The sequence below is a fragment of the Peromyscus maniculatus genome, chromosome 6 (assembly GCF_049852395.1).
Source record: "Peromyscus maniculatus bairdii isolate BWxNUB_F1_BW_parent chromosome 6, HU_Pman_BW_mat_3.1, whole genome shotgun sequence".
Classification (NCBI taxonomy): domain Eukaryota; kingdom Metazoa; phylum Chordata; class Mammalia; order Rodentia; family Cricetidae; genus Peromyscus; species Peromyscus maniculatus.
In genome coordinates, this window is record NC_134857.1 from 83,627,253 (window position 1) to 83,649,864 (window position 22,612).

Below are 22,612 nucleotides of genomic sequence, written 5' to 3' on the forward strand. Positions count from 1 at the left end.
TAAAGATCACTTGAGTGGAACTTTGTAAATGAAATTTCTCTACAATATCTTCCTAAAGAAATCAGTTTTCTTTGGTTGACTGACATTTTTGCATGATATGTCTTATGGCTGATATTTGCAATCCTAGATGTGTATTAAAACTACTGGGTATTAAAAAAGATACCCAGGCGTAAGTCCGGATTGAAAACAAACAACAACAATAACAATAAATAAAACTGATTCTAATCCAGGCTGGTTAAGAATCCTTTACTGTATGTTTTTGTTTGCCACCACTGTCTAATCCTTAACAAAGTTATCTTTGCTATAAACATCACCATCTACATTAATTGTGTCTATAACTGTTTCTGTGGGCTTCTGCCCAAGAGACCTCATTATAGTTCCCAGTGCCTTTGTTGCTACAGTTCTAATCACAGTCCCTGTCAAGTAGAGAAAAGGCTCTGAGTTCTTTCTCATTCTCCTTTTCCATTAGTTCATCTGCCATGCTGCAGATGCAGCCAGTTTCCAAGATGAAACCCATTCAGTTTGTTCACTTCACTTGTCTCAGTATGGAGACACAAATAAAGAACCTAGTTCCTTTCGCAGAATGTCTGAAACCTTGCTCACAAGATCATTCTGTATTTTACTGAAGAGAACTAGGACAGAGAGAGTTGTCTGTGTCATCCAGCTATTGACTGTGAGCCATAATATATCTAAGTCATGTCAGGATTATAAAGTGCTTTATCTAAAATGTGGAAGCCCTCCCCCCATTGCATCCCTAGCACTAAGAAAAAAGTTCATTAAGAGATAATACAGTGCTCGCTTCGGCAGCACATATACTAAAATTGGAACGATACAGAGAAGATTAGCATGGCCCCTGCGCAAGGATGACACACAAATTCGTGAAGTGTTCCATATTTAAAAAAAAAAAAAAAGAGAGATAATACAGTTCCTGAAAAGCTAGTAAATTCTCAAAACAGGATAGTTGTTACAGTCTATAGATTAAGAAATATTTGGATATGCCGAGCTGTGGTGGTGCACGTCTTTAATCCCAGCACTCGGGAGGCAGAGGCAGGCAGATTTCTATGAGTTCGAGGCCAGCCTGGGCTACCAAGTGAGTTCCAGGAAAAGGCGCAAAGCTACACAGAGAAACCCTGTCTCGAAAAACAAACAAACAAAAAAAAAAAAAAAGAAAAGAAAAGAAAGAAAGAAAGAAATATTTGGATACAGTAATCTAAGGGTACAGGTAAATTTGGCTGACATAGATAACAGTTGATAGTAGGATCATTGAAATTGAGTTTTGAATGTATGATTAAATATGTAAGCTGGGCACGGCAGTGCACACCTTTAATCACTGCTGAGGAGTTAGAGGCAGACAGGTCACTGAGATCTAGGCCAGCTAGAGTTACATGGTGAAACCCTGTCTCAAACTATACCCCCCCCCAAAAAAAAAAAAAAAAAACCTCCACAAAAACAAAATCTCGACTACCAACAAAACAAAAATAACAAATTATGTGTTGAACAATGGCATATCTGAAGAAAAATAAAACATTGTTTAATACAAAGGTCTCCCTGTATATTCAGCTTAGATGCAAATTAAGATGAGTTAAATAATTGATATACAGTGACAATTCTAAAAATAGAATACTGTAGTCATATGGCAAGTTGAATAGTAGAGTTTAGGTCTTAATTCAAAGGTTTAAACCTCAAAAGACTGAAGTTACAAGTTAGTGAGTTAGTGAGTCTCCGTCTTTTAAAGTTTTTTTATTTTTTTTTTTTTGGTTTTGGTTTTGGTTTTGGTTTTTGGTTTTTGGAGACAGGGTTTCTCTGTGTACTTTTGGTGCCTGTTCTTGATCTCACGCTGTAGACCAGGCTGGCCTCGAACTCACAGGAATCCGCCTGGCTCTGCCTCCCGAGTGTTGTGATTAAAGGCGTGCACCACCATTGCCTGGCTAAAATACTCAATCCCCCCCCCCCTTTTTAATTTATTTTTTATTTTCTTAAAAGTTTTATTTCATTATTTTATAAGTATGAATGTTTTGCCTGCATCTAACATCACTTGTGTGCTAGTGGAAGCCAGAAGATAATGTTGGTGGATCTCCTGAAACTGTAGTTACAGGGATGTGAGCTGCTGTGTTGGGGCTGGGAATTGAACCTGGGTCCTCTGGAAGAGCATTTGTGCTCTTAACCTCTGAGCTATCTCTCTACTTCTGATTCTCAGTCTCAAGTTGAAAAAAAAAAAAAGGCTGCCTCTCTCTCCCCCCCTCCCTCCCTCCCTCCCTCCCTCCCTCTCCCTCCCTCCCTCCCTCCCTCCCTCCCTCCCTCCCTCTCTCTCTCTCTCTCTCTCTCTCTCTCTCTCTCCCCCCCTCTCTCTCCCCCCCCCCCCCCCACAGGGTCTCAGTATGTAGTTCTGGCTGTCCTAGAACTCACTCTGTAGACCAGACTGGCCTTAAACTCACAAAGGTCTACCTGGCTCTACCTTCCATGTACTAGGATTAAAGGGGTGCGCCTCCACACCCGGCTAAGAAAAAAATCTTTGTTGTTCATTTACCCATGAGCATCATAACAAATTACATAAATAAAATCTATTTTTTAAGGACAAAAGGACTACTGAATTATGAGAGAACTAGATTATTCATTATATTGTGGATTAGACTAGGTGAAAGAAGAGGAAGTTTTTCTTGAACCATTCTAAACTAAGTCCTGAACATACATCATTTTTTCTTAAGACATTTTGATATACTGAAAATAGCTCTTCAGATTAAGGGGCCGGTGAGATGGCTTAGCGGTGACGGCGCTTGTGCCAAGCCTGACGACTGAGTTCAGTCCCTCGAACTCACACGGTGTCCAGAGAACAAATGTCTGCCAGAGTCCTCTGACCAGCACTGCACCTTGTGGCATGTTTGCACATGTATGGTACATAGACGTGCTCTAAGTGTGTACAGAACCTTTTGAAAATCACTTAAGATCCAAGTCTTAAATTATTTTTAAAAGTACTTTCAATATCAATCAAAATTATTAATCTATCTGTCCATTGGTTCTTCTCATTTTTGTTACAATTTTAATTAGTTAAAAGAAAATTGGATTGGTGACATAGCTCAGTAAGAATGCTTGCTACGCGAGCATGCAGAACATAAGGAATAGGTCAGATGATAAATGAAGACACTGGTTTCTGGGTCTTGTGCCCAGACTAGGATGTATTAAAAGATTTTCTCTTTCTGTTTATTTATTTGTGATCATCCACTGTCTCCAGTTTACGCGGTTCGTATACATGAGTGGGGCTGTCCACCGGAGCTCTGTACTACTACGGAGAGCCGTGCCCCTGAAGAAAACTAGTCATGGGTTCTCAGTATGGATTCATTACTGTCGTTTTCTGAGACCGCGTCACAGTGTCTCTCCGTGAGACATGTGCTGCCATGTCTGCCAGGATCTCAGGGCTGGGAGATGGCCCAGCTGTTAAAGGCACTTACTTGTTCTTTTCAAAGGACCTGGGTTGGACTCTCATACCCACATGGTTGTTAACTCCAGTTCCAGGGGATCTTATGCTCTCTTTTGACCTCTGCCATCACCTGGGTATGGTATACATATACATACATACATACATACATACATACATACATGTAAAGCAGTTATACACAAAATACCTTTTTTTTCTTAGACAGGGTTTCACTGTCTAACAGTCCTGACTGTCCTGGAACTCGCATTGTAGACCAAGCTGGCCTTGAACTCACAGAGATCTGCTTGCCTTTGACTCCCAAATGTTGAGATTAGAGGCGTGTGCCACCGCCACTCAGTTTTAAGATAAATTAATAAAACAAAACAAAACATGATCTCACTGTTTCCTAGCCTCTTCATGGACTCCTTCCTAGTTTGAGCAATCTGCCTGCCTAAGCCTCCCAAGACTATAAGTACATATTATAAACATATAAGTATCCCTCCTATAGTAAAACATATGCATTTTGTGCTATCGATCAACTCTTATAGAAATTTTAATGTGTTTGACCCTTTATGGAGAGTTTTCTCAAAATAGTTGTGAACTAACTGAATAAGAATCTCAAACTGAAAATTGTATTTATTTGGGCATGGTTTCACTGGTTATGCATAATGTTTGTGAGATTTTTGTTATATTAGCATGATGTATATAATGGTAAGTGGACACACTTCTTACCTCTTCTTTGTATCAAGAAATAACAGTCAGTTGTTGGAATTAAAATGCCATATGGACACTGGACTCTTAAATTTTTTTTAATGTAGCAGATTTATTATATATGTATTTTTGGAACTCTAGTGATTTTGATAGTGTTTGTATAGTATGTGTTTTATGATTTAAATTGTGTACACCTTATTCAGATATTTGGATTAAAAATATAGAACCTTTAATTAAAATTCATATAAGTAAGAGTACTCACAGTTTTCTGAGGAAATTTTTCTTTCATGTGGCTTTTCTACATGAAATGGTATTGGATTGCCATTAACAGTTGCTGTTATAATATACAAGTGACCAGCAGCAGATAGAGCTACTTTAAGATTGACTCATGTAACTGTTATTTCCTAAATGTTATTATAAATTTTCTGTTTTGAATATAGTTTTTGTTTGTTTTAAGGTATCAGTTTTTGGAAGAAGCTTTTCAAAATCAGAAAGGTGCAATTGAGAATCTGTTGGCTAAGCTTCTTGAAAAGAAGAATTACGTTCACTTTGCCGCTACACAAGTGCAAAATAGGTAAGTCTGTAAGAACTGTTAAGGAAGAATGCATCTAGATTAAATGGTTTTCCTACTACATTAAACACTGGTAGAAGACGTAAATTTTAATAGACAAAAGGATAACATTTGCGCTTGATGTATTTGTTAAAGTTTACCAACATTAAAAAGATTTTGAGCCGGGCGGTGGTGGCGCACGCCTTTAATCCCAGCACTCGGGAGGCAGAGACAGGCGGATCTCTGTGAGTTCGAGGCCAGCCTGGGCTACCAAGTGAGTTCCAGGAAAGGCGCAAAGCTACGCAGAGAAACCCTGTCTCGAAAATCCAACCAAAAAAAAAAAAAAAAAGATTTTGAGGATATATCATTGATTTTTTTTTTTAATAATTAATAAGACTTCAATGTATATGAGCTTTGAACTTGGAAAAATAACTTAATATGAAGACAACTGAGTTATAAAATTAGAGTGGAGCTTGTGTGGAGATGCAGAGAAAGCACTGGTAGTAAACAGAGACTTCAGTGGGTAGGAATTGTTGATGGGTAAGCCCGAGGACCTGCTATAGTCCAGCACTCTCATAGGAAGCTGAGTGTGGCTCTGCACTCACCATTAGCCCAGAGCAGTGGAAGGGAGAGACCGGAGGAGGACTCAGGCCTGCTGCCCACCAGCCTAGCTCCAGGCTCAGTGAGAGACCATCTCAAGGAACATCCAACATCTTCTCTGGTCTCTACACTGTGCTCTTACCCCCACACATATGTATACAAACATAACAAAACAAAACACCACAGTAGTGAACAAATTTATTTTCTCATCAAACAGTTATTCAAAACTACTTAGCTTACTAGCAGCAATATAAGGTGAATCTGTATTACAGATTTTGGCATCCTAAGCACCCAGCTGCTGTTATTTTCATCATTGCCATGACTATCATCTTCATTATTTTATAATTATTCTATTTAGGTACATTTATGTATTTTATTTAATTTTTTTGTATTTACAATTTTTTTAACTTTATTTTTTCTTTGTGTTTTTCACATCATGCGTCTTGATCCCATTCATTTCCCTGTCCCTTTGTATCCACCCTCTGCCCTTGTAACCTCCCCCCAAAATAAAATAAAATTTAAAAGAAGAAAGAAAAAAAAAAAAGGAAAAGACGGGGCTTGGAGAGATGGCTCAGAGGTTAAGAGCACTTGACTACTCTTCCAGAGGATCTGAGTTCGGTTCCTGGCAACCACATGGTGGCTCACAACCATCTATAATGAGATCTGATCCCTTCTTCTGGTATATATGTAAAATACATGAATAAATAAATCTTAAAAAAAAAAGGGAAAAATCAATCTTGTCATGGAAGCTGTAGTGTGACACAGTGAGTCACACAGTAAACCTGTTTATCCATATATCTTTACTTGCAAGTGTTCATTGCAGAGTCATTGGTCTGGTTTGAGGCCTCTGGTTTCTGCTACACTATCAATGCTGGGCCCGCACTGGGACTCCTTGGATACCCTGTTGTTGCCCTGTGTTGTAGAGATCCTGCAGCTTTGGGTCTGCAGGACTGGTCTAGGTATATTTATAGGGTAAGTGGTAGTAAGCTCTAAAGAGGGCAAATTAATAAAGTTAGGACTCTTTTTACTAGAAAAAAAACATACTTGGAACTGGAACACTTTAAACCTGGAAATTCCTGAGAGTGATGCGTAGGGTTAAATTGTAGTTAATTGTGTAGACTCGATGATACTGAAACTTTGTCTTGAATATTATTAAAACCATTAGTTTGTGATGGTAAAATGGCACATAATAAGATGTACAAAGTATTAAATATTTGAATAAATAAAAAGTGGTTTGTGTTTGACGGAACTTTTCATCTTTAGTGAGACCAAAAGAAAATAAAAGGCAAGACTGGAGAGATGGCTCAGCAGTTGAATACTTACTGCCCTTCAGTGGATCTGGAATTGGTACCCAGAATGCATGAGGCTGACTTGTTGTGTGTGGGTGCTCGGGTCTAAACTTCATTCTTTAACTCTGCAGCAAGTTCTGTTAATCAGTTTTCTCTCCACAACTCCCCTCCCCAGTATTTAAAATTTTTATTTAATATTTTTCTATTAAAAAAACTTAAATAAAAATATATATGTATATTTACCTGCTTATCTGTACATGCACCAGTGTGTGCTCACAGAGGCCAGTAGAAGGGATTGGAATTCTGGAACTAAAATTACAGATGGTTATGAACTTCCTGGTATGGGTACTGGAAATGAACCTAGGTCCTCTGTAAGAATAGCAAGTGCTTTTAACCGCAGAGCCATCTCCAGCGCACTTTATTCATTCATCCATCTATCGATTCATTCATTCACTCATTCATTCATTTATTTTGGGTTTTTCAAGACAAGGTTTATCCATGTAGTTTTGGTGTCTGTCCTGGATCTTGCTCTGTAGACCAGGCTGGCCTCAAACTCAGAGAGATCTGCCTGGCTCTGCCTCTCAGATGCTGGAATTAAAGGTGTGCATCACCACTGCCTGGCCATTATTTTAAAAATTTGTTTTATATGTATGGGTGATTTGCGTGTGTGTATATCTGTAACACTGCATGCCTGGTGCTTGAAGAAGTCTGAAGGTGTTAGATCCCCTCAAACTGGTGTTACAAATGGTTGTGAGTTGCCCGCATGGGTTCTGGAAATCAAACCTGGATCCTCTGAAAAAGCTCCTTACCTCTGAACCATCTCTCCACCCCACCCCACCCCATTAGTTTTTAATGGACATGTTTTTAAGTACAGTAAGTCTCTCTGAAACTATTTTCTGCTTCATTGTGCTTCATGACTTCTATTTTTTGCTTTAGTTGTTTTATGTTGGAGGTCTGTATATTATATTACCCATGGTGTGTGTGTGTGTGTGTGTGTGTGTGTGTGTGTGTGTGTGTGTGTGTGTGTTTTAAGAATTTGCGGGGGCTTTGAGGGGCAGGTTTCAAGACAGAGTTTCTCTGCGTAACAGTCTTGGCTGTCCTAGAACTCACTCTGTAGAGTATGCCTCTGTCTCCCAAGTGCTGGCATTAAAGGCATGTGCCATGACCACCTGGCAGCAACTTTATATTTTATTTACTTTTTTCTATTTACTTTAATAAGGACAGAATTCAATAAAATTTGCAAATAAGTAAGCAAGCAGTCATATACAGGCAAAGGAGGAAAAAATTGCATTATATTGCTGAGAGTGTGTTAAAATTGTGTATATATTTGGCTAATGAAAGACAGCGTGTACAAAAGTAGAATATATAAAAGATAAAGACTAGATATTATGGTTGAGTGTTGACATTTTACTTATATTAATGAGATTGCTTGCTTCTCATTTTATAAATATGAAAGCAGTCTAGCACTTTATACATGTAACTAGAATTTTAATGTAATTATAGGTGGATATTTATGAAATAATGTAAGAGGTATTTTTTAAAAATGGATTGCTTTATAATCTTTGGGAATAAACACATTCTTAGCAAAAAAAAATAAAAATGCCCTGGGTCACTGCTAACAGGCATACTTCCTACCTCCAATGATTTAATATATGTTGTGGATTTTTTTTTTAAAAAAACTATAGTGCAAAGCCAATTTGAGAGGAAATTATGAAACAATCTTAATTAGAACCCACATTTGAAGTGATAAAGTTTGAAATGAAACTGGATACTTTTAAATTCCTGCTCTTTCAAAAGGTTGTAACTATTCATTGTGATATTATTTTGTATTTTGTTTGCAGAAAGCATCTTAAGTGGAATTTTAAAAATAAGGATTAGACAATATATATGTAGTAAATTTGATTGACAGCCAGTAGTGTTAGACATTTGTGTATCACATTCATGCCATAATAATGTGATGAATAAAGTGGTCTTTGTGAGCTTAATTTAAATTACTAAATATAGAATTCATTCTTTGTATGACTACTGTGGATCTAATAAAGTGGGTAGGTCTGGTGCAACATAAGTTGTACATGTTGACAAATACTTACCTTTAATTACTTGGAAAAGTGCCTAGTTGGATGAATCAGACACAGGTTGAGCTGATAAACTAATGATGCATTTCTCTTATTCAGGATTAAAGAAGTGAATGAGACTAACAAACGAGTAGAACAGGAAATTAAAGTGGCCATTTTCACCCTTATCAATGAAATTAATAAGAAAGGAAAGTCTCTCCTACAGCAGCTAGAGGTATGGTTAAAGCCAAAATGAAACAAAACATGCTTCTCTTGCTCTTCAGCTGTTCTCTCTGTTTGTTGAAAGCTCTTTTAAATGGGCTGGGGCATATTCTTCCTTGTAGCATTTTCCTGAGGATCCAGGATTGGTACTACTGGGAAAGAAAGCCTTTTATGTTTAGTTACTTTGTAGTTGATTTTATTAACACTTTGACTTTTGTTTTTGTTTTTTTTTGGCCTATTTTGAAATCACCATGTTAGTCTTGAGTCTATATAGAGCCAGCCTATCTCTGTCTCCCAAGTGCTGGGATTAAAGGTATGTACCGCCATGCCTGACATAAAACATTTTTTTCTTTTTTTAAAAAGCCATATAATTAGGTAATAGTGATACTGTCTTAGGAAATAATTATTAATAAAGCATGATATAAATGAAGACAAAACAAGCCCTTTGAATTTCTTTTCTTCCTTTCTGGCAAGAGGCCTCAATTTACCTTCTTTATATAAATAAAGTTGGGCTTATGTTTGAGCCATTTATGTATTTCTATAATTTGCCAAAAATGTTCCACATTTTGAAATATATAAACCTTGAACTTAATTACTAAGTTTTTTTTTTTAATTTTCAAAGATTTAATTATTATGTATAGTGTTCTGCCTGCGTGTATGCCTGCATGCCAGAAGAGGGCACCAGATCTCATTACAGATGGTTGTGAGCCACCATGTGGTTGCTGGGAATTGAACCCAGGACCTCTGGAAGAGCAGCCAGTACTGCTGAGCCATCTCTCCAGCCCCATAATTACTAATTTTATAGTATTAGGTCTCTTTATTTCATATTTTGAGATTAATATGTAGCTATAAAATTTCTGAGAATCTAGTTCTGTTTTGAAATCCAAATGAAGTTTTTTGTGCTTTAGTTTTTTAAGACAGGCTTCTCTGTGTAGCCCTAGCTGACCTGGAACTTACCCATCGTCTAGGCTGGCCTGGAACTCAAGAGAGATATACCTGCCTCTGCCTCCCAAGTACTGGGATTAAAGACACGTGCCACTACTGTCTGTCCCCTAATTAAGTTTTAATCTAAATCTTTACTGCCCAAAGTTAATGTGTTTTCAGAAGATTTCAAATGCGAATTTTAAATTTTTACCTTTTATTGTTTGTTTGTTTGTTTGTTTATTTATTTATTTTTGGAGACTGGGTTTCTCTGTGTGGTCCTGGCTGTCCTAGAATGCACTCTATAGACCAGGCTGGCCTTGTAATCCACTTGCTTCTGTCTCCCAAGTGCTAGAATTAAAGGCATGCGCCATCACTGTGTGGCCAAATGTGAATTTTATACAAGTTGAGGTTTTTAAAGTATAAACATTAGATCATCTTTAGAGGGTTGTTTCTATTTCATTTATTTGTAGAACCCTTTAAAAATATGAGACAGGTAGCAATGTGTAAAAAAGCAATCTTGTGAGCAAAATATATGAATTCTTGTCTTTTAAATACATTTTACATTAAAAAATAGTAGTGATATTAAAAGTCTTGAACATCTCATTGATGTTTGGAGTCTTATTCCTATTGTACTTGAAGTCAGTGAGTTTTAACCCTAGTAGAGTTTTTTTTTCCCTTTGGAATAACCATTAGACTCCAGAGCAGTAGTAACTATTTTTGATACATTTTAATGTATTATAAATACATTTTATCCATACATCTAAAAGTAGTCATTGTAAATCTATTTCAAGAGCTTCAGAATTTTAAAATGCATGTTAATACTAAAGTGTATAAGAATGTTTCTGATAAATATTTTATATGTTCTTAACACGTTAATAATTTTTAATATAGCTATTTCTTATATTAATACTTTTCTAAACTGTAAAAGAGAGGTCGCCCTACGCTTTGTTCAAGAATTCTTTTTGTCTTTTTTGGAGGGGGGGTTGTTTGGTTTTGGTGTTTTGGAGCCAGGGTTTCTCTGTGTAGCTATGGCTGTCCTGGAACTCGAGGCTGGCCTCGAACCCACAGAGATCTGTCTGCCTCCGTCTCCTGAGTACTTGATTAGAGGTGTGTGCCAACACTGTCTGGCAGAATTGATGATTTCTAGTAAGATCAATATTCTGTCTGTCAAACACTTTTGTCCATTTATTTATATTATAAATGAACTTGTTCCCTTTTGAAAAATACTCTTGAGTAAATGAAGTTGAATATTTTGGGGGGAAGAAAATGGTTAAGGAAGAAGTAGATAGGTTATTTTTGGCAAGATATATAGGACATTGCCCACCCCTTTTTGGGTAGTGGTTTCTTATGAGAAGTTTATTCTTCCTTGCAGCATTTCCCTGAAACTGGTTTTTCTTTGTGAACTTGGTTATACCAATTTGCCTAATTTTTGTTATACCAGTTTGCCTAATGTCTGAAATTTATCATTTTTCCCTTTTGTTTGAGAAATTTTAACCTTGTCGTCAAGCTGTACCAGTAGGTGGCACTAGTAACTCAGTATTTTCTTTAATCCAGAAAGGATAGTTAGTTAAGATTATATAACATGATTCTTCAAGATCAGCTCATATTATATTGGATTAACCTAAAAGCAAGAAGACACTATTTTGAACAGTTATTATTTGATGAAAGAAAAACCATAAACTACTGCTGATGTCCTGAATGGAGTGGATTAACTTAGTACCGGAATGTCTAGTTCCACTTTAGTTAGTTACTTCCTTCAGATTGTCCATAAGACTCATGAAATAATTACAAGCTTCCCTTGGTCAATTGTTTGAATGAAGTAGAGGCATTTATGTATGTGACTTTTTAAATTCTCGGGTGACACTCTTGTTCTGTTTCAGAATGTTACAAAAGAAAGACAAATGAAGCTCCTGCAGCAGCAAAATGATATCACAGGCCTTTCCCGGCAGGTGAAGCACGTCATGAACTTTACCAACTGGGCCATTGCAAGCGGCAGCAGCACAGCACTACTGTATAGCAAGCGGCTGGTGAGACACAGAGTATCTATTTTTACTAAGGGACCTATTGTTTACCAGTGTGGAATGTTTACATTGTAAATATAAAACCTAGTTAAAGTATAAGTAAGCATTTTGGCTACTGTAACCATCTGTATATAAAGCTACAGAGTAGCTAAGCTGGTGGCATATAATTATAATTACAGTCAACACTTGGGAAATTGAGGCAAGAGAATTGTAAGTTCAAGGCTAACTTGAACTGCATTTAATTTTAAGACTGATGTGATTTTTTTTTCCCCCTTGAAGATTACTTTTCAGTTACGTCATATTTTGAAAGCACGATGTGATCCTGTTCCTGCTGCCAATGGAGCAATCCGTTTCCATTGTGATCCCACCTTCTGGGCTAAAAATGTAGTGAATTTAGGTGAGAAATCTTTTCAAGGATATGGTTTGGACTATTAATTTGTGAAGAGAAACCATTTAAGCAAATTCTAGATAAAATTTTTAACTTTAAAATGTTAATAACATAAGAAATGTGCTATGTTGGAAACTCTTTAGTTGTAGGCTGTTTTTTGCTTTTGGTGCTGGTGTTGAACCCTGTCTTCTGGCACTCTGAGCATGCTGTCTGCTCTTCAGTCCTTGTAGAGTGTAGTTCATTTGTAGCCTTTCCTTTTCAAAATTAACATTGATTGTTTTATATAGAAATGATGACTGTCTGCATAATGTTTAGATGTTTAGTAATTCCTGTCTGGTGGTGCAGTGGAGGAGGAGCTTGAGAACACTGAAATGTTCTAGAGTCATGTCCCAAGGAGTATTAGACTGATAAAGAAAGGAATTATGCTTTTATTGCTCTACATTTCTACATTGTTGACCTAAAGACCATGGGTGAAAGGTGTTTGGGTAGACAATGAAAACAAAAAACTTGAGAACTAAAAAGCCAAGCAAGTGGTTCATATTGTCATTTTAGCTACTAAGGAGACTGAGGCAGGAGGAGTTTGAGGCCAGTGTAGTAAGATCCTGTCTTGTCACATGAAATGAAATGGAACAAAATGACTCAGATGAAACCTGCCATCCATTGGAATATCTTCACTTTCAAAATAATCATGTCAGGGCCAGGTGGTGGTGGTGGTGCACGCCTTTGATCAAAATAGTCATGTCCTTGAGATTTGAATTGCACCATTTAAAATAAGGCATTCCTTGGGTAAATGAAAGAAAGAAGACACTCAGTTTTGACCTTTGATGCAGCACCAGAAAATCACTCTTGTTTGGCGCGCGTGTGCACGAGCAATTTGTTGTTGTTGTTCTTCATTTTCAAAAAGTTTAAAAAAATCATTGACTGTAACAGATTTTTTTTTGTTGCCTGCCAATATCTACCTTAAATCGTGCCTTTTTAGAATGTACCTTTTATTCTCAGCAAGCAATAACTATATAAAAAGGGAGGGAAATGACCAGTTTACAGGAATAAATGGTTAAAGCATTCTGAATTTCCATAGAAAATGATTTTACTCTTATCATTGGCAATTGGAGAGCAGACAGGAAGATGGAGAGATGTCTCAGTGGTTAAAGCCTAGCCACTCTAGGAGGACACAGATTTGATTCCCAGCACCACATGGCAGCTCACAATTGTCTGTAACTCCACTTCCAAGGGATCTGATGTTCTCTTCTGATCTCTTCAGGCACCCAGGCATACAGTGGTGGTGCACAGATATATGTGCAGTCAAAACATTCATACACATTCAAAAAAAAAAAAAAAAAGCAGAATTAGTATAGCAACTATCATGAGTATCCTGGAGTCTTTGTCATGGAAGAATTGATTCAGACTGACTGGATCCTTCCTCTAATAATGTCTCTTTCAGTCTCCAGCCAGCTAGCCTGGGTTATGCAGCAGCAAAGACACCGTGCCTCAAACTAGCTGGAAAGGTGAAGACTGACATCCAAAGGTTGTTCTCTGACCTCCACATGTGCACTGTTGTGCATGCCCACAGCCATCCACACACACACAATGCACATGCACACACATACATCACACCACCACATGTATAAGAACAGATAGTGTGTTTTGAATAATGAGCTTATTGAGGGGAGGGCTCAAGGGGCTTTGGAATCTATTTAGTTTCTAATTACTATCTTTAGACCTAGCGCTCATCTGTGCTTTGCTGTTGGATGCTCTGAGATGCTAATTGTCAGGAGGAGGAAAAGATAATGATTCATCTATAAAATGGGCAATTTAGTTGATTATTTGTAAATCCTTCTTATTTTTTTAAACCCTCAGGTAATCTAGTAATAGAGAGTAAGCCAGCTCCTGGTTATACTCCTAATGTTGTAGTTGGGCAAGTTCCTCCAGGTACAAACCACATTAGTAAAACCCCTGGACAGATTAACTTAGCACAGCTTCGACTCCAGCACATGCAGCAACAAGTGTATGCACAGAAACATCAGCAGTTACAGCAGATGAGAATGCAGCAACCTCCAGCTCCTGTACCAACAACAACCACAACAACGCAACAGCATCCTAGGCAAACAGCCCCCCAGATGTTACAGCAACAGGTAAGCATTGTGTCTCCCCATCAGTGGTAGAAATTACAAAGATCATCAGACCCTGCATCCTTCATTCTGTGTATATTAATTACACATTCAGAGTTACTAGATGGAGTTCAAAGACCAGATGTGGTGAAAGTTTGAAGAATATAGGTGTTAAGTAAGAGCATGGGAAGCAGTGACTTTTTTGGCCCTCCATATTATACCCCCCCCCCAACACCCATGAGTGCACACACAGACACATAAAATTGTGAGCCAAAGAACCAGATTGTTTCCAAGATCTGTTGCATTCTTTAGGCATTTGCTCAAATTATTCTTTGGTCTTTTGTTTATGTACTACTTTACAATCAGTAGTGTTAACTCCATGATGAGATGAATTAATGTTTACCATCCCTACCGCCTCCCTCCCTCCCTTCCTCTCTCTCCCAGAAAAGGTAGATAGAGAAATTTTGGAGAGACCAACTTTTTATAGTAGTTACCAATCCTATAAATATTGGGGTTATAAAAGGGAATACAGCTTATTCTATTTGCTTTATACTATTCTGTTCTCATTGAATTACTTTATCATTTTATGTTTGAAAAATTTTAGAAATATATGTACTGAATGTGGTGTTGTACAGCTTTTATCCTAGTACCTGGGAGGTAGAGGCAGGCTGATCTCTTGAGTTCAAGGCCAGCCTGGTCTACAGAGTGAGTTCCAGGACAGCCAGAGCTACACAGAGAAACACTGTCTTGAAAAAAAGAAACAACAAGGGGAAAATATGAATTCCATTTCTACTTTTTATAGCCTCCAAGATTGATCAGTGTGCAAACAATGCAAAGAGGCAACATGAACTGTGGAGCATTTCAAGCCCATCAGATGAGACTGGCTCAGAATGCTGCTAGAATCCCAGGGATCCCCAGGCACAGCGGCCCTCAGTACTCCATGCTGCAGCCCCACCTCCAAAGACAAGTATGCCTAGAGTTACATTTGTAAGAGTCATGCAATTTTCAACCTAAAAGACATCCTTTTTCATAATTAGTTGTTGGTGTGTCTTTGATATTTCTGACAATTTGTTGTATATCTGCTTGTCCCAGAAAAAATACATACACATGAAAATGTCTCTTTAAGCTTATCACATACTATGGATTAAGATACTCTTGTGTAACTAAACCCATTACCTACAGAGTGAAATAACGAGGAACTTTTGATTTACTTTAACTTACAAATGATAATTCTGAAAATCAAAGTTAGAACTTAAATTTTCTGATACTTTTATTGTGCTTTTTAATATGACATTTTGATACTGATAACTTAAAGAAAATTTTAAGTAATAGGGCTAGCTGTATGTATGTATGTGTTTATATATTTTTTTTCTTTTCTATGAAGTATAGATATGCTTAATCTTAAAAATTAGTGCGGGTTAGGGTGTAGCTCAGTTCTAGAATTCTTGAAGCCCTGGGCTTGATCTCTATTACTGCCAAGAATCTCTAAGATAACAATAATAAAGTAGATTAAGCCAGGTTTAGTAGCTATAACTGTAATCCCAATGCTAGAGAGGTAGAGGTAGAAGGATCAGAAGTTCAAGGTTACCCCTGTCTTCCATGGAGAATTCAAGGCCATCCTAGGCTACATTAGACCTTGTCTCAAAAGGCCAACTATCTTAGATAGGGATGAAGAAATGGCACAATGGTTAGAGGCACTCTACTCTTACAGACGACCTATGTTTGGTTCTTTTTTTTTTTTTTTTTTGGTTTTTCGAGACAGGGTTTCTCTGTGTAGCTTTGCGCCTTTCCTGGAGCTCACTTGGTAGCCCAGGCTGGCCTCGAACTCACAGAGATCCGCCTGGCTCTGCCTCCCGAGTGCTGGGATTAAAGGCGTGCGCCACCACCGCCCGGCTATGTTTGGTTCTTAGGACTCACTTGGCAGCTCAAAATCATCTGTAACTCCAGTTCCAAGAGGTCTAACACCACCTTCTGGCTCTTGAGATCCCTGCACACACAAACTCATGGACGCAACACACAGGCACACAAATAAATAAATAAACAAATAAGTAAATAAATGAATCTTAAAAAGAAATAAAATACAAAAAAACCGTTATTTTGAGACAAATTTATAAATTATAAATTTAAATAAACACAGTATGAACTATTCATGAGTTATGATTATAAAATGAAGTGTTTTTAAACAGTATTTCAAGTTAAAAACAGTATTTTTATTATTTTTTTAAAACTTATTGAGTGCTTTCTCAAAACATGGACATGCTTTGGGCTGAGTATGGTAGTGCACGCCTGTAATCTTGGGACTTAAGAGATAGAGTAGAAGTAGCAGGAGTTGGAAGCCAGGCTGGTCCAAAGAGACCTTGTCTAAAAATGAAACAAGCATGCTGAAGAGGCCCTGAGCTATAACCATTTTGAGGATTGGGAGTTTGCAGAGGACCATAATTTAGTTCCTAGTGCTAACATGGTAGCTTACAGTTACCTGTAACCTCCAGTGCCAGGGATCTAGCACCCTCTCCTGTATGTATGTGGTGTGTTTAAACCAGTCAGGCGTGCACACACACACAGAAACTAATACATCTTAAATAGAATCACATAATTTCCAAAGAAAGACTAGAATAAACTTCACTAAGTTTACTTGTTCAGTCTGCATGTTAAACACTTAAAGCAGTGATTCCCCAGCTTTTGTTTTTTGTTTTGTTTTGTTTTTGAGACAGTGTTTCTCTGTATAGCTTTGGTGCCTGTCCTGGAACTCACTTGGTAGCCCAGGCTGGCCTTGAACTCACAGAGATCCGCCTGGCTCTGCCTCCCGAGTGCTGGGATTGAAGGTGTGCGCCACCACTGCCTGGCCATTTTCCCCGCTTTTTGACCAAAATTACACCCAGAAAGATTTGTGAAAAACGTTTGCTCACCTTGTATTAAAAACTTTTATATATATGTAAGTGGTGGCAAAAAATATTCTAGCACCTTGTAAGAATTGACTTGAAAGCTAAAAGTGGGATGTAAGATGGCTCAGCAGATAAAGTCACTTGCCACCAAGTGTGATGGCCTGAATTTGTTCTTCAGAAACTTTAGAGTGGAGGGAAAAAACCAAATCCTGCAACTTTGTCCTCTGACCTCCACATTCGCACCATGCCATATGTGTACACACACACACACACACACACACACACACACACACAGAAAGTGGGGCTCGTGAGATTGCTCAGTGGTTAGAGCCCTGCCTGCCCTTCTAGATTTGATTCCTAGTGACCACTTGATGGCTCACAACCATCTGCAACTCTAGGTTCAGGGGACCTGTAACTTCTGACCTCTGTGGCACACTGCATGTGGTGCACAGGTGTACATGCTGGGAAAATACTCATATTCATAAAAATAAGTAAATGTTTAGGGAAAAAAAGAAATTGAAAAATTCACAGACTATTCTCCTTGGACTTGAATTTCACTTTTACCACACTTCTACAGAATTGTATCTTTTGTGTATATATCTGACAAACAAAAGTTAGACTTTTGTAATTTTCTGCACAAAAAGATATTTCAACAAAAATTGTTGGTTAAATTGAATGATAACAAAGGCTCTTACTAAGGTTGAAAATTGATCATTGTATTACTTGTCGACAGTCACAGAGACAGTGTGTTCCTGTGGTGTAAGACTAAGCAGACGAGGCTCGAGAGATGGGTCAGCAGATAGGGCACTTCTCTTGCCGAGGACCTGGTTTGAGTTCCAGCACCCACGTGGCTGCTCAAACTGTAACTCTTTTTCCAAGGTATTTGATGCCCTCTGCTGACCTCTTGGGCACTGCACATATGTGGTGCACATGTACAAGCAGACATTCGTACACATGAACAAATGGCTCTAAAACAAATAATCAAATGATGTAAGTGTAGTCTTTATCTCCTTTTCAGCTATATGTTTTTTACTGTTATTTATTGTTAGAATAAGAACAATTGATTTTTATTGTGAGTGTTGTTTTTATGTAATGCTCAAGAAACTTGATTAAAAAATTGTGTAATCAGAGAGTAGAAATTTTACTCTAAAAATATTTCTCACTTTTTTGAACATTTTCTAACAGCTCTCTTGACAGTTCTGTTTCATTAGTCCAGTTTATTGGCTCTCCATTGTTGGTCTGCAGTATAGCCCCTTTAATACCCAAGTCCTCTTTCAATTGTGCCTTTGTTTATCTTTACTATTTGGTTCTAGTTTTTTTTCCACATTAGTTGGCAGTATGCCATTACTTTGTCAAGTGAGAGAAGGACAATTGTGAAAAGACCATGCATGACACAGTCTTTGGCAACTATGTTTTTAAAATAATACCTAGGAAGACTGAGGATACTGTTTTCCTTGTAAGTATTGAGATACCCATGTACTCCTTAGTTGGTGGGGTGCTCTCAAGTATTGTGAGTATCAAGGTTTAGCATTTGAAAGAGTGCAGAGTCAGACTAACTAGCTATTAGGTTTTAGAGCTTTCCCTTAAAAATTCACTGTCAGTATTTTTAGTTTTTAAATATTTAAATGACTTAATTGTATGTGTATAGTCACTTACTTCCCAAAGAGAGGCACATGTATGACCTTAAATAAACCTTGTAACAGTCCTTTTAATAAAACAATTAGTGGATCATTTATTCATGTATCACAATTACTGAGACTGGGACTCTTAAGACTTCATAGTGTTGGAGCCAGGAATGAATGTCATAGTTTCTTTCTGAAACTCATCATTCTTTCTACCATATTGCTAAATGTTGTAGTTCTTTTCATTCCATAGTAGACTAAAGGATCAAAGAAGAGTATCTTCAGAACTGTTCCCTTCCGTGGGCCGCTGTTGGCAAACTAGGTGACCTCTACATCATCTTTATATATCTTTGTTCTGAAGATCAGAACAGTAGGCAGACAGGTTGACAATTATTTTCAAATCTGTTCTTCCTCAGATAGTACATAAAAATGAATGAAAAATGAAAAGACCAGTTCAAACTACTCTCGTGCCTAAGTTTGAGAGGCCCCACTTCTTTGTCAGCGGAGATACTGAAGATAGTTAGAGCTGTTGTACGGCATGGTTCAGAGGTGGGGCAGAGCACACAGTAACAAGACCTTCTTTCTTAAACAGCACTCAAACCCAGGGCATGCTGGACCCTTTCCTGTTGTATCAGCACACAACCCAATCAACCCAACAAGCCCTACCACAGCAACTATGGCAAATGCAAATCGAGGTCCCACCAGCCCATCTGTTACAGCAATAGAACTAATTCCCTCCGTCACCAACCCAGAAAACCTTCCATCGCTGCCAGACATTCCACCTATACAGGTTTGTACTGAAGTTAATTGAATCGTTGAAAATGTCAGACTCATTGGAGAAGATACGTATTTCAGATTTTGTTCAGTTTCAGGACCAGTGATTTCCTTGAACCTTCTGAAGAGTAAAGGGTATATGTATGTAAAGTTTAAAGTTACTGTGCTGAAACTAGTATTCCTCCATGTTTTAAAGTTAGAAGAAGCTGAATACTCTGTGTTAAAATCTATCTAAACAAGTACAGTAATGGACCAATACCAGCTTTGTTTATGTGCTGGTTCTTCACACTTTTTATCACTTGCTAGAGGCAAAACCTCAATGAAATAATATGCTTATGATATGAATTTGGGGCCTAGAAGAGACCCAGAACCCAGTTGGGGTCTCACCTTTGCTAACTCTTCTTTTAGATCCACAAGTCAGAATAGTCCACTCCTCATACAAATCAGTTGAGCAGAGAAAGGTTGTGTTGAAAGGTTTAGATGTCAGGCACTTTGGGAGACATAGTAAAATGGAAGAAATAATGGTGGAAAGGAGAAGATGAATCACAAAGTGCGCTCTGAGGTTTCTAATTTCTTTCAGCCTTTATAAATACAGTCTTTGAGGATTGTACTGTTATTTCCCTAATTGTATGACTTTAGAGTTGGAGGTCACCATTGATCAAGGAGCAGTCAAGTTGCTGAAATAGTAGGACTGTTTTTGTTTTGTTTTGTTGAGAGGGGTTCTTACTGTGTATTCCTGGCTGGCCTCAAAGTCACTGAGATATCTGCTTCTGACACCTGAGCCAGGATTGAAGGTGTGAGCCACCAGTGCCTGTCTATGTGGGAGTGTTAAATGATACTTTGCTTGAAGAACCACTGGATTCTTGTGACTTGTTCAATGTACTACAATTTCTTGATATTGGAAGAGGTTTCCCCCCCTCCCCCAAGGAAATGGTAAAAACAGGATTGGTGCTAAAGGGATTAGACTATATAATAGAATATAATAATTTTTGGAATGCAAGTTAAAAGGTTACATTTATAAGTTATCTTATAATTAACAAAATGCTTTATTGAGCAATGTGTTAGTTTTGATGCTTGAAATCACCTACTAGAATATGTAATGAAATCATGGTGATTTTCCTTTGTACATAATAGGTTTAAAAAAAGTTGGAATTTGATTCAAATTATGGACTATAAATTTAGACTCTCTTTATTATTCATAGCAACACCAAGAAGGTAGTTTGAGGCTGTAGACCTGAAAAGGTAGTTTGTCATTGTCTAGGATGTTTGCAGAATTGTTCAGCTGTCACTTCTAATTCTAAGTATTTTCATGGTTTCAAAACATGACACTGGCAGTCATTCTCTATTTCCTTCTTTTCTGGCTCCTAGAAGCTAATAGTCCTTCCGTTATTATTATGGACATTTTGTTAAGGTAAAACATGTGGCCTTTTATGCCTTTCATTTCTTTATACCTTTTATTTCTTTGACTTAGCATAATGTTTACCAACTTTATGCTGTAACTTGATTCCTTCTTAGGGCTGAATAATATTGTGCTGTGTAGAATACTCTTTCTCTTTTCTTTTGAAGATGGGGTCTTGAAATGTAGAACAGTGTGGCCGGGAATCCACTATGTAGCCCAGGCTGGCCTCAGACAGACTTTTCATTTCACTCTCTCACATGGTAGGGTAATAGGCATGTATCCCATGTCTGTTCCTGTCTTTGGATCTATCACAGTTAGTTGGACATTTGGGTTTCTACTTTTTGCCTGTAAGGAAATACTATTACTGTGTGGGCTTTTGTCTATAACAGTGGTTCTCAGCCTTCCTAATGCTGCGACCCTTTAGTACAGTTACTCGTGTTGTGGTGACCCTATCATAAAATTATTTTGTTGCTATTTAATAACTAATTTTGCTACTGTTATGAATTGTAATGTAAATACCTTATATGCAGGATATCTGATGCAAACTCTGTGAAAGGGTGTTTTGACCCCCCAAAGGGGTTGTGACCCACCGGTGAATACTGCTGGTCTGTAAGCTTTTGTGTGTGTGAAAGTTATTTCTCTAAGATAAAGTAAAAATAACTTGAATAAGACAGAACAAATGGACAGGAAGAACAAAAGAGAGCCAAAGAAACAGCACAAGAAACACGTATAGACGCAGAGGTACACATTAACAGAAATCCATTCAGACGTAAAATTGGCAACCATAATATATAATGAAAAGACCTGTTAGGTTTTTGTTTGTTTTTTAAGCCCAGACAAAACATAGTTAAGACAAACAAAAAGAAGAAGAAGAAGAAAAAAAAAGACTCCAAAAATACCTTATCAGTGAATTTGTTTTGTGTTGGCCATCTACTGATGGGCATGGGACTTCCCTTAAGCGTGGTTAAACATTCAATTGATGGAGCTGCTGCCATCATAACATGGACAGTTAACATTTCTAAGAGTAAACTTCGCACTAGGCATGTGCCTTAATGGTATAATGCTTAGCTATAGCATGTACAAAGAATCAACCTACTTACCCACTTCCTTCCTTTACTTTGAAAGACAAATTCTCAATTTATAGCCCTGACTTCCCTGGAACTCACCATGTGGACCAAGTTGGCCTCCCAACTCAGAGACCTACCTGCTTCTGCCTCCTAAGTGTTGGGATTAAAGATGTAAACCACCATGCCAGGTTGTAAAGTTCTCTTATAGCTACAAGGACTATAAAATAACAACATAAAATATAGTAAACACATACATCATTAGTAGTCATTATTTTCATTATCAAGTTTTATGTGCTGTATGTAATTGTACAAATTTTACATAATTTGTCATGTGGCATGTTTGTTTGCATCAGCAACATCAGAGACTTTGTTTTGTGAATGACATCATTAAGCAACAGGAATTTAGAAGAATAGTTTAAAGCACAGTGTAGTTATGTGTTCCAAAACACTGATTTAGTCTGTGGCAATCACATATATAATGATATTCTAATAAATTATGTAATGGAGCTGAAATTATGCTAAATTAATTAAGATTTCACATAGAGAAAATCCAGCATTAACATTAATCAAAGTTAATGAATATTCAAAT

At 37.5% G+C, this 22,612-nt stretch overlaps 1 protein-coding gene and 1 non-coding gene across 3 annotated transcripts in view; both read left to right on the plus strand.

Annotated features, from left to right (window-relative positions):
* Trim33 (tripartite motif containing 33) overlaps positions 1-22,612 on the plus strand; it is a 91,321-nt gene that overhangs the window by 46,337 nt on the left and 22,372 nt on the right. For both annotated transcript variants that reach the window (XM_076574742.1, XM_042280320.2), the window contains exons 5-11: positions 4,581-4,697; positions 8,737-8,851; positions 11,643-11,789; positions 12,063-12,180; positions 14,029-14,303; positions 15,082-15,246; positions 19,376-19,573. In XM_076574742.1, the coding sequence (XP_076430857.1) occupies positions 4,581-4,697; positions 8,737-8,851; positions 11,643-11,789; positions 12,063-12,180; positions 14,029-14,303; positions 15,082-15,246; positions 19,376-19,573 (1,135 nt within the window). The remainder of the gene's footprint in view (positions 1-4,580; positions 4,698-8,736; positions 8,852-11,642; positions 11,790-12,062; positions 12,181-14,028; positions 14,304-15,081; positions 15,247-19,375; positions 19,574-22,612) is intronic.
* LOC121830574 (U6 spliceosomal RNA) lies at positions 792-898 on the plus strand. The gene has a single exon (XR_006073791.1). It is a non-coding gene; the product is annotated as a U6 spliceosomal RNA (small nuclear RNA).